Raw genomic sequence first — 10,807 nt, 5'->3', positions numbered from 1 at the left:
GGCCAGGAAGCATCACAGCCCTGGCCGGCGAGGCCGTTCGCAAACCAAGGTACCGCAGAGGGATTCTAGACAGAGAGGGAGAATCAATAGTCAAAAAAGGGAACAGGCTACCCCACGTCCAGGCCCGGCCTCCCCCGGCCTTGTGCTGACTTCCAAAACGACCGGGCAGTTGGGGGCCGGGCAAGAACTACAACTCCCACAATGCCGCGCGCCGCTTACGCCACGGAAGGAGCGACCGCCGCCGGCCAACGGGAGGGGCGAGGCGGGGCCTCGGCGCATGTGGCGTCGTGACGCGCCAACGGCGACGTAGGGGTTTGTGTGCGCGAGAGGCCGCCGATAAAGGTTGGGTGCCTCGCGCCGGGGGCTATTGGGAGGGAGCGCGCCCCCGCCCCCCTCTCAGGCCCCGACTCCCGTCCCGCCGCTGCCGGGGCCCCGTCTTCCCGTCGGCCCCCGCGGGAAGGCCCTAGGGGTCCCCCGCTCATTCCCCCGGTCGGGGCCGCAGGTGAGAGACCGGAGGGGTGAGGGTGGGGGGAGGGACCGGAGGGCGGAGACGTTGGGGAAACGGAGAGCGTGAAACCGGAAGGGACGCCTTAAAGGGAAGGGGGCTACTTCACCTCCGACTTCCGTCCGCTAGGCGGGCTCCGCCCTCTTAAGGGGCAAGGGCTGCTTTTAGAGGGGCGGGTCAGGTTGTGCGGTTCCCCGCGGATTCCCGCTTTTTCTCCTCTAAGGACGGGCCCTCTTGTGGAAAGGTCGCGGACAGTGTCCCATACATCGACGGGGTAGCTTATGAGCCCTGGTGGCTTCGACGCCCCCTCTAGTTTAGCTCAAGCATAAGTGGAGTTCGGTGGGCAGCGGGAGCAGCCTCTTAAAGGGGAAGTCGGGCCTGATGGAAGGGTGTGGTCCGGCTTTGGGCAGGATGGGTCCGGCTCGGGCCCCGGGCGGACTGCTCTCGTTTAAGGCTTACTCAGTCTTCTGAGAAGCACCTGCAGCTTCTCGTAAAAGGACTTGTTTCCATTTTAAAGAGGACATTAAAGGGAATCTTGATAGCCCGTCTAAAGGGGAAGCCCGGCCTTTTTCATTCAGGACACGTCTTCGCAGGGCTCGCTCTGCCAGACGTTGTTTTAGGCGCTGGAGTGCGACAGTGACTAGGATGCCACTCGATTTAGCGTGCAGAGGGCTAGGGATGCTGCCGAGCGCTCCACAGCCCTCGGGACAGGCTCCCGGCACTGGCCAGCTCCACATCTCAACAGGGCTGAGGGTTGGAAACCCTGATGAGAAGCGGGTTGGGAGGTGATAAGTACTGTAGAGAACGGGGAGTGTTGGAAGGGGTTGCAAGTCTACGTCCGGGGCAGGGAATGCCTCCAAGCGGTGACATGTCAGCAAGCACCCTAGCAGGAAGGGGGTGGTCCCTGGCGGGGGGCCTGGGTGGTGTGAGAGGCTAGCGGGAGGTCAGGGAGGGAGGTGGCTGAGGGCATGGGAAGTCTGCAGGATCCCGCAAGACATCTGTCTTCTCTGAAGTGGGAGCTGTAGAGGCCTTTGGCAAGTTCCTCACAGCCTCTGTGTTGGGCGCACACTGGGGTAGGGCTGGAAGCATGGAGATCTGTTTTAGGAGGCTGTTGCCGCTGCCCAGGAGGAAGGCCCTGGATAAAGGTGGCAATGGGGGACTCAGAGAAGTGGCCACATTCCAGATATGTTCGTGCTGGGACAGGAGAGCCCGCCGATGGGTTGGGCATAGGTGGTGAGAGAAAGAGGCGATGCCTGGGGAAGGGCCGAGTGGTTTTCAGGGAGGGAGATGGTGGGTGAAGAACGAAGCAAGCAGGAGTAACCCCCCCCCCCCAAGTTAGATTTGGGGCATGTTAAGTTTGAGTTGTCTGTGGGGCGTCCGTATGGCACACTGTAGCAGAGGGATTAGAGTTCAGAGGAGACCGGGTCAAATAGAGATACAGACTGAGATCTGAGAATGAGTGGGGGCTCCTTGGGAGACAGTGTGGATGAGGAAGAGGACAAGGATGTGCAGAGTCCGGGACTCAGTTCACAAGTCAGGGAGGTGAAAAGGCACCAGTGCCCCAAGGTGAGGAGAGTAGGTAAGGAGCAGAGACCATGCAGTTCAGCACCAAGGAGGCCAGGAGTAGAGTCAGGGGAGGAGTATCTGAGTGATGGGGTTTGAGAGGGGAAAACGTACACTTTTTGTTTTCATTTGAGAGAAAGAGACAACGCAGAGGGAGAGTGAAAGGGAGAAGCTGACTCCCTGCTAAGCCGAGAGCCCAGTGCGGGGTTTGATCCCAGGACCCTAAGATCAGGACCACAGCTGAAGGCAGACGCCTGACTGAGCCACCTGGGCGCACTTTGATAGCACTTGGAGTTGCTTTGTTGCAAAAGGGGTGGGGAGAAATAAGGCCATAGCTGGAGAGCGTGGTAAGGTGAAGGGTTTGTTGTTTGTTTTAAAGAGGAGAGATGCAGCTCGTGGATTCACTGAAACATTCTAGGAGATAAGGAAAAGTTGTAGGTGGGAAGTCAAGAGTCCATGGGCCAGCAGCAGGCAGGGGACGGGATAGTTCCGGAATTCTCAGCTCAACGCTAGTGGTGTTTGGTGCTGTGGAGGCCTGTTCTGTGCACTGGAAGGTGTCCAGCAGCATCCCTGGTTTCCCCTCACCAGATGCTGGGAGCACCAGCCCCTCCAGGTGACAGCTTGAGTCTCCAGGCATCGTCCCCTGGGATGGGAGAGTCATCAGTTGTTCTCATTGAGAATCACTGCTTTTGCATTTGGAACATGGGAAGTTCTCTTCTGCTTGCTTTTATGTTCTCAGTGGCAAGGTTACCTGCGAAGAGGAGGGCGGGGGAAGGAGAGAGGTTTGAGGGGAGCAGAGGCATGTCCAGTACCACCTGTTAGGTGGGAGTGTGTGTGGTGAATGGACAGAGGAGGGCAGTGTGAGCGGTGCTGGGAACTTTGAGATGCTCGGGCGAGAGCGCAAAGGAAGACTGAAGCCAAGGCCGCCTGCTGGCTCGGTCGGTAGAGTGCTCGACTCTTGATCATGGAGCTGTGAGTTTAAGCCGCAGATTGGGCATGGGGATTACCTTAAAAATAAAATCTTGGGGCACCTGGGTGGCACAGCCGGTTGAGCAGCCGATTCCTGGTTTCGGCTAAGGTCATGATCTCAGCATCATGAGATCAAGGCCCACATCAGGCTCCATGCTCAGCGAGGAATCTGCTTGAGATTCTCTCCCTCTACCCCTCCTGCTTGTGCAGGCTGTCTCTCTCTCTCTCAAATAAATAAATATATCTTTAAGAAAAATAAAATCTTAAAATAAAAAATTTTTTAAAAAGGGAGACTGCAGCCAGACAGGAAGTGAAGATGTGGATGGGGTGCTGGGCGCAGAGGCATTATGGGTCTGGGGGAGGTTAGAGATCTTTGATTAATACCCAAAAGGGAGAAGGTGAGCAGGATGGGGCATGGTGGAGGGTGGAATGCTCGCAGGGCTTTAGTTACAGTGGCATTCGGAACTGGTGGGAACTGGTATTGAGGCGGGGTGGAAGATGAGGTTTTAGAGGGAGAAGGGTCAAGTGTCAGATGCCAGTGTGCTAGAGAGACCCCAGGCTTCTTCAAGGACAGTGTCTATCTGTAGAGGGAAGGAACTTAGTCCTAGGGAAAGTGCTGTGCCTCCTAAAGACCACGCACAGCTTTCTCAGACTTGTCTGGCGTGGAGGGGATGGCCAGCATCCTATGACTGGTGAGCACTCCTCCCAATTTTCCAGAACTTTCTGTTTCAGCACCTAAAGCCTTGCACTGGGGCAGACCTGGACCACCAGGGGCCCTCATCTTAAGGGAGTCTCCCTATCCCTGGCTGGGGGGCTGGGGTGGTCCTCTCTGCCTCTTCGGGGGCAAAGGTGTATGTCCAGGTTGAGAAGATGGGGTATTTGGGTGGAGGTGGGGTGAGCTCCCGCCTTCCCTTGACCCAGAATCCCCCGCCAGGTGTGATGGTCGGCTCCCACGCAGACATGGCACCCGCCTCTACCACTGAGGGGCCCGGGGAGAAGCCCGGCCCCACGGCCTCCACCCCGGCGGCCCAGTATGAGTGTGGGGAATGTGGCAAGTCGTTCCGGTGGTCATCTCGGCTCCTCCACCACCAGCGTACGCACACGGGCGAACGGCCCTACAAGTGCCCGGACTGCCCCAAGGCCTTCAAGGGCTCGTCTGCCCTGCTCTACCACCAGCGGGGCCACACGGGCGAGCGGCCCTACCAGTGCCCCGACTGCCCCAAGGCCTTCAAGCGCTCCTCGCTACTGCAGATACACCGCAGTGTGCACACCGGCCTGCGGGCCTTCACGTGCGGCCAGTGCGGCCTGGCCTTCAAGTGGTCTTCCCACTATCAGTACCACCTGCGGCAGCACACGGGTGAGCGGCCCTACCCATGTCCCGACTGCCCCAAGGCCTTCAAGAACTCGTCCAGCCTGCGGCGCCACCGGCACGTGCACACGGGCGAGCGGCCCTACACCTGCGGCGTGTGCGGCAAGAGCTTTACCCAGAGCACCAACCTGCGGCAGCACCAGCGCGTGCACACGGGCGAGCGGCCCTTCCGCTGCCCGCTCTGCCCCAAGACCTTCACGCACTCGTCCAACCTGCTGCTGCACCAGCGCACGCACGGCTCCTCGGCTACCGCCGCCCCCGCCCCCTCTGCCGCTCCCGCCCCGCCACAGCACGAGCCTGGCGCCAAGGTCTTGGTGTCGGACGCCTACCTGCACGCGCCCGCGCCGCCGCCGCCACCCGCGCCTCCGCCCGTGGTGCCGGAGCTCTTTCTGGCTGCTGCGGAGACCACGGTGGAGCTGGTATACCGCTGCGAGGGCTGCGAGCTGGGCTTCGGCAGCGAGGAGCTGCTCCTGGAGCACCAGCCCTGCCCCGGGCCCGAAGCCGCCACCCCGCCCCAGGACGGGCACGCCACCACGGCGCCCAAGGCAGACCCCGCCCCGCCGCCCTCCCAGTCCCCGCCGGCCCCCGCGCCGCAGCCCCCTCCTGCCTCCGCAGCCCCCGGCTTCGCCTGCCTCCCGTGTGGGAAGTCCTTCCGGACGGTGGCCGGCCTCTCCCGCCACCAGCACAGCCACGGCGCGGCCGGCGGCCAGGCGTTCCGCTGTGGCAGCTGCGACGGCGCCTTCCCACAGCTGGCCAGCCTCCTGGCGCACCAGCAGTGCCACGTGGAAGAGGCGGCTGCCGGGCGCCCGCCCCCCCAGGCGGAGGCCGCCGAGGTCACCTGTCCCCAGGAGCCCCTGGCCCCAGCCGCCCCCACCCCGCCCACCGCCGCCCCCGCGCCAGCGCCCGCCCCCGCAGGCACCGAGCGGCCCTACAAATGCGCAGAGTGCGGCAAGGCCTTCAAGGGCTCCTCGGGGCTGCGCTACCACCTGCGGGACCACACGGGCGAGCGGCCCTATCAGTGTGGCGAGTGCGGCAAGGCCTTCAAGCGCTCCTCGCTGCTGGCCATCCACCAGCGCGTGCACACGGGCCTGCGGGCCTTCACGTGCGGCCAGTGCGGCCTCACGTTCAAGTGGTCCTCGCACTACCAGTACCACCTGCGGCTGCACTCGGGCGAGCGGCCCTACGCCTGTGGGGAGTGCGGCAAGGCCTTCCGGAACACGTCGTGCCTGCGGCGCCACCGGCACGTGCACACGGGCGAGCGGCCCCACGCCTGCGGTGTGTGCGGCAAGAGCTTCGCGCAGACCTCCAACCTGCGGCAGCACCAGCGTGTGCACACGGGCGAGCGGCCCTTCCGCTGTCCGCTCTGCCCCAAGACCTTCACGCACTCGTCCAACCTGCTGCTGCACCAGCGCACGCACTCCGCCGAGCGCCCCTTTGCCTGCCCTGTGTGCGGCCGCAGCTTTGTCATGGCGGCCTACCTGCAGCGGCACCTGAGGACGCACACCCCTGCGCCCACGGCCGCCGCCGGCCCCGCAGCCCCCGCCGCCAGCTCCCAGTCCCCCACCCCTCTGGCTGCCGCCCCAGCCGCGTCTGCTACCCAAGACGTCCACGTTCTCCCACACCTCCAGGCCACGCTCTCCCTCGAGGTGGCAGGGGGCCCGGCTCCGGCCCCGCCCCCAGGCCAGGCAGCCCCCAACTCCCAGACTTTTCTCCTGGTGCAGACCGCCCAGGGCTTGCAACTCATCCCCAGCAGCGTCCAGCCCCCCACGCCACCGCCCCCACCGGCTCCCCCCAAGCTCATCCTGCTGCCCTCATCCAGTCCTGGTGCCGGGAGCAGCCGCGGTAGGCAGGGCCCACAGGCAGCAGGAAAATCCGGTCAGGCGCCTGGAGTAGTATGGCTGCCAGGTCCTGGGGGACTGGGGGTTCAGGGCGGGGGCAACGCAGGGGCCAGTGGGGGAGGGCAGAGCCTCATCGTTCTACAGAATGTAGGGGGTGGGGAGGCAGGGGCACAGGAAGTGAGTGGGGTCCAGCTCCAGCCCCTCCGGCCAGCCCCGGAAGTGACCACGGTCCAGCTCCAGCCAGCCCAGGAGGTGACCACGGTCCAGCTCCAGCCGGCTCAGGAGGTGACCACGGTCCAGCTCCAGCCTGTGGCAGGCCAGCTCTCCAATCCCAGTGGGGGAGCAGTGACCACTGAGGCCCCCAACCTGCTGGTGGTTCAGAGTGGTACAGCGGAGGAGCTGCTGGCGGGCCCTGGCCCCGGGGAGCCCGGTGATGGTGACGCCAGTACTGGCGTCGTCCAGGATGTGCTCTTCGAGACGCTGCAGACAGACGAGGGGTTGCAGAGCGTCCTGGTGCTGAGCGGGGCAGATGGTGAGCAGACACAGCTATGTGTGCAGGAGGTAGAGACCCTCCCCACTGGGCTGGCAGAGCCTCCTGCCCCAGGCCCACCCGGACAGAAACTGCTCATCATCCGCAGCGCACCGGCCACAGAGCTGCTGGAGAACAGCCCTGGTGGGGGAGGCGCTCCCACACTGCAGCTGCTGACCCCTCCACCACCGGGCCAAGCCTCTGGTCCAGTGGGCATCTCCACGGCACCCACCTCCCAGATGGTCCAAGTGGTACCCACTGGCGCTGCCCCCGGAGGCATGCCCCCACAGGGCCTGCCCTCTATCCAGATTGTCCAGACTCTGCCCGCAGTCCAGCTGGTGCACACATTTTGAAAAGAAACACTGGGTTCTTGAGGGCCCCACACAGAGACCCGGACTCCCTGCTTGGGCTGGACTGGGCTGGGCTGCGCAGGGGGGCAGGGAAGCTGCGGGCTGCGCTTGCTAATAAAGACCGGAATCTCCTCTCCGCGGTTTTGTTCTCTTGGGGGCGGCTGCGGTGGGGGCAATGTCACGGCGGTAGCCACTGCTTGGGAGCTCGGAGTCTTGTTCTCTATTGCTTCCTGGCTCTCAGGGGACTGACTTTGCGATTGGGAGCCAGACACTTCTGAGGTTCTGTTTGTTCTCCAAAAAAAGGAGGCGCGGTGGTCACTGGAGTGGGGAAGAGCGGGGATCTAAAATCCGGGTTGTGCCACTTGTTCGCTGTCAGTCACCCCACTGGTCCCCTCATCTGGAAAATGGGTGGGTGGGAATCCCTGCCCCGAAGGTCTCTGAGAGAGAGCCCAGGTGGCTTGGGTGGAGGTTCCTGGGTCGGATCTGAGTTTGGGAGCGCGGGACGCGGCCCCTCCCGCGAAGGCCACAGAGCCAATGAGAACTGGGGCGCTCCCGTCGCCGGCCCCCACCCGCCTCGCAGCTTGCTTAGCAACCGCCCTCGTGCGCGTCTCCTCTGCCGGCCGCGTAAGTACCGTCCTGCCCGGCCCCGCCGCCCTCGTCCCCTCCAGCCCGGCTCCGCGACTGCTCCTCCCTCTGTTCCAACCCCGCCGGGGTCGCTGCTCCCCGCTCCGGTCCCTCCTCGGCCAGCCGGCCGCCCACCCGCCCCGGCCAGGATGCTTGGCAACCGTCGCTAAGGCAGGGTGCGGGCCCCGCCCCCTTCGAGCGCGATCGTGACGTCACTTCCGCAGGCGACCCCTTCCCGACCCTGCTGCCCCCTCACCTAGTGGAAGGATTGAGGCGACCTGCAGAGGTTCTTGCGGTGCCTGCTCCCGCGACGCGGGTCGGGGACGCCTGTGGGGCAGGGAGCGTGGTCCAGACCCTGGCTGTTTGGGGGCGAGGGGAGTTCCGCTGACTCCCCAGGGCAGCCCCAGAGCCTGGGAGGGAGCGCGGGCTGCGGGGTGTTGGCGTCTGTAGGGCTTTTGGGGGGAATTCGCTGAGCACCGCGGCAGGCAGAGCGGGGCGGTGGTCCGGGGGACTTGAGAAAGGTCGCGGGGTGGAGGGTGAATCCTGTCCTGCCTGGAACCTCGCTCGGGGGCCCCGAGCGTCCCCAGTGTCGCCATCTGGACCCTGCTGCTTCTGGTCCCCGTGCCTGGGGCGCTGTGGGGACGAGGGGGGGCCTTCACTGACGCTGGCCTGCTTGTTTCACCAGGTGCACGCCTGCTCCCCTCTGGGGTGCGGGAGCCTGGGGGCTGCCATGGCCCCCGGCCACTTGTCAGTGCGGGAGATGAGGGAAGATGAGAGACCCCTGGTGCTGGAGATGCTGAAGGTGAGAGCCGGCGGGGAGGCCTCGTGAGCGGCTCCGGACACTTGCCTGAGCCAGCCCGCACTCCCGGAGCGGGATGCGTTCCTCCTGAGAGGCTTCCTGGCTCGGTCCCTTCCTTTCCTAGTGCCTTCTTCCTACCCCTGGGGTCAAAAAGGTTTTAGGGGCGCCTGGCTGGTTCATTGGGGACCGCGGGGTCGAGAGTTCAAGCCCTATTTTGATGTAGAGGTTACTTAAAAGTTTTCATAGCTGGAGGGCTGTGAGATGCGTGTGGCATCAGCTCTGTACTCCCTTTGCAGACTTCAGCCTGCCCTGCGCCCACCCACCGCCTGAACACCACCCTCCCACCCCCACCCCCCCGCCAGCCCACAGGAGCCAGCCTCCCCAGCACTCTCCAAGCATAGCCCTTGGGTCTCAGCCTGGCGCTGAGTACCCCCCCACACCCGCCACCCCCCAGTGCCACTTCCTGCTGCCCAGAGAATGCTCCTCCTCGGAACTGGACCAGCCCCCTGTCCTGTTCTGGGCTCAGCCTCACACCTGCAGCTCCCCTGCATCGTATGTCCCCCCACAGCTCCCACCTCACTCACTCGCTCAGGACCCAGTGTGCTGGACTCTGTTTACCGGAGCCACAGCAGACGTGGGCTGTTCCCTGCCTGTTCCCTGGCTGCAGGCCCCAACACAGCACCTTCCCTTCTCCTCCACCCCTTTGCCCCTGCCTGGGCACAGCTCACCCCCTCTCCTCTCCCTGGAGGTCCCATAGCATGGGGGCCCTGGTGGGAGGGAAGGCCCAGGACCCTGGCTCTGACGGCGCCTTTCGCCCGCAGGCAGGTGTGAAGGACACGGAGAACCGAGTGGCCCTCCACGCCCTGACGCGGCCACCAGCCCTGCTCCTCCTGGCAGCGGCCAGTAGTGGCCTGCGCTTCGTCCTGGCCTCCTTTGCCCTGGCCCTTCTCCTGCCCGTGTTCCTGGCTGTGGCAGCCATGAAGCTGGGCCTGCGGGCCCGATGGGGCTCACTGCCTCCGCCAGGTGGCCTGGGGGGCCCCTGGGTGGCCGTGCGTAGCTCAGGCGATGTGTGTGGGGTCCTGGCCCTGGCCCCAGGCTCCAGTGCTGGGGACGGGGCCCGGGTCACCCGCCTCTCTGTCTCTCGCTGGCACCGCCGCCGAGGTGTGGGCCGGCGGTTGCTGGCCTTTGCCGAATCCCGGGCACGGGCCTGGGCAGGCGGCATGGGGGAGCCCCGGGCCCGGCTCGTGGTCCCTGTGGCGGTGGCAGCGTGGGGTGTGGCTGGGATGCTGGAGGGGTGTGGCTACCAGGCTGAGGGGAGCTGGGGCTGCATGGGGTACACGCTGGTGAGGGAGTTCAGCAAGGACCTGTGACTCCGGACCGCATGCGAGGGAGAGCACTGTGTTGAGTGCTGATGGTGTGCAGGTTCTCCCTCGGTGGATGCCCAGCCTGCCCAGGGCCCAGAAGCAGGTCTGCAGAAGGCGAGACACCCCACTGCAGGCCAATGTCTGCCTGTAGTGTCTGAACTTTTCATAGAGGTCAACTGTCCAGCCCCCAACCCAGATTTTGTCTGCACTAAGACCTCTCCTCAGTCTGGTGCCAAGGTTGCACCATTTGTGTTCCAGGCCTGAGCCCGGGAGAGAGAAATGGGGAGGAGGAGAGCGGGCCTGCTGTATGGGGTAGGACTTGTGGCAGGGGCACCCCAAATAGGGACGAGGCCCTCCCGGGAGTGGGGAGGGGTTTAGTGACTGCTTGGAGCGGGTCAGCAGAGCCTTTGCAAAGTAGGGTAGCCTACCCAGAAGAAGGCCCTGGCCAGGACAGGGTGGGCACCAGGCTGCCCATGCCAGGCCCCTCACCGGAAGGTGAGCTGAGAGGGGCCGCCAGACCCATCTGTTTTTTTGCACCCGATTGTTAATAAAGCCTGAAACTGCTGTGTGCAGAGCTCTCTCTCTGATGCCTTTTCCAGTCCGCGTCTGAGCGCCCCCCCTTCTGTCTGGCTTCTCCTTTCCCCGACTTGACATTAATTGTTGCTGGGGGTGCTGGACCGGGAGAGGGGGAGGCAGTGAGCTCACAGCAGCCCTGCTCCCTGCCAGCCCTCTGACTCACGCTCCCCATTACCGAATTTTTTCCGACTCACAGCTGCCTGGTGCAGAGTGGGGGGTGGGAGGAGTGAGTGAGCGTGGTGTGTGTGTGTGTGAGTGTGTGTGAGTGTGCGTGTGGAGTCCCCCTCCTTCACCTTACGCTCAGCGCTTAGTCCGCCTGCC

General features: G+C 64.2%; 2 protein-coding genes across 5 annotated transcripts; both read left to right on the top strand.

Moving 5' to 3' along the window:
- The first annotated feature begins 329 nt into the window (after nucleotides 1–329).
- Nucleotides 330–7,259, top strand: ZNF628 (zinc finger protein 628). Its single transcript, XM_044257600.1, has 2 exons — nucleotides 330–502; nucleotides 3,972–7,259. Exon 2 carries the CDS (start codon nucleotides 3,977–3,979, stop codon nucleotides 7,124–7,126), a length of 3,150 nt encoding a protein of 1,049 aa, XP_044113535.1. The 5' UTR covers nucleotides 330–502; nucleotides 3,972–3,976; the 3' UTR covers nucleotides 7,127–7,259.
- A 467-nt stretch (nucleotides 7,260–7,726) lies between these two features.
- NAT14 (N-acetyltransferase 14 (putative)) lies at nucleotides 7,727–10,484 on the top strand. 4 transcript variants are annotated; one of them, XM_044260576.1, is made up of 3 exons: nucleotides 7,727–7,747; nucleotides 8,433–8,549; nucleotides 9,368–10,484. In XM_044260576.1, the coding sequence occupies exons 2-3, from the start codon at nucleotides 8,478–8,480 to the stop codon at nucleotides 9,914–9,916; spliced, it is 621 nt and encodes a 206-aa protein (XP_044116511.1). In that variant the 5' UTR covers nucleotides 7,727–7,747; nucleotides 8,433–8,477; the 3' UTR covers nucleotides 9,917–10,484. The 4 variants fall into 4 exon arrangements, with proteins under 4 accessions (XP_044116511.1, XP_044116512.1, XP_044116514.1 ...); XM_044260577.1 differs by lacking the exon at nucleotides 7,727–7,747 and adding an exon at nucleotides 7,965–8,033; XM_044260579.1 differs by lacking the exon at nucleotides 7,727–7,747 and adding an exon at nucleotides 7,975–8,042.
- The last annotated feature ends 323 nt before the right edge of the window (nucleotides 10,485–10,807 follow it).

Source organism: Neovison vison, chromosome 7 (genome assembly GCF_020171115.1).
Source record: "Neovison vison isolate M4711 chromosome 7, ASM_NN_V1, whole genome shotgun sequence".
NCBI lineage: Eukaryota > Metazoa > Chordata > Mammalia > Carnivora > Mustelidae > Neogale > Neogale vison.
The sequence above is the reverse complement of the archived record's forward strand: the minus strand, read 5'-3'. Positions and strand labels throughout refer to the sequence as shown.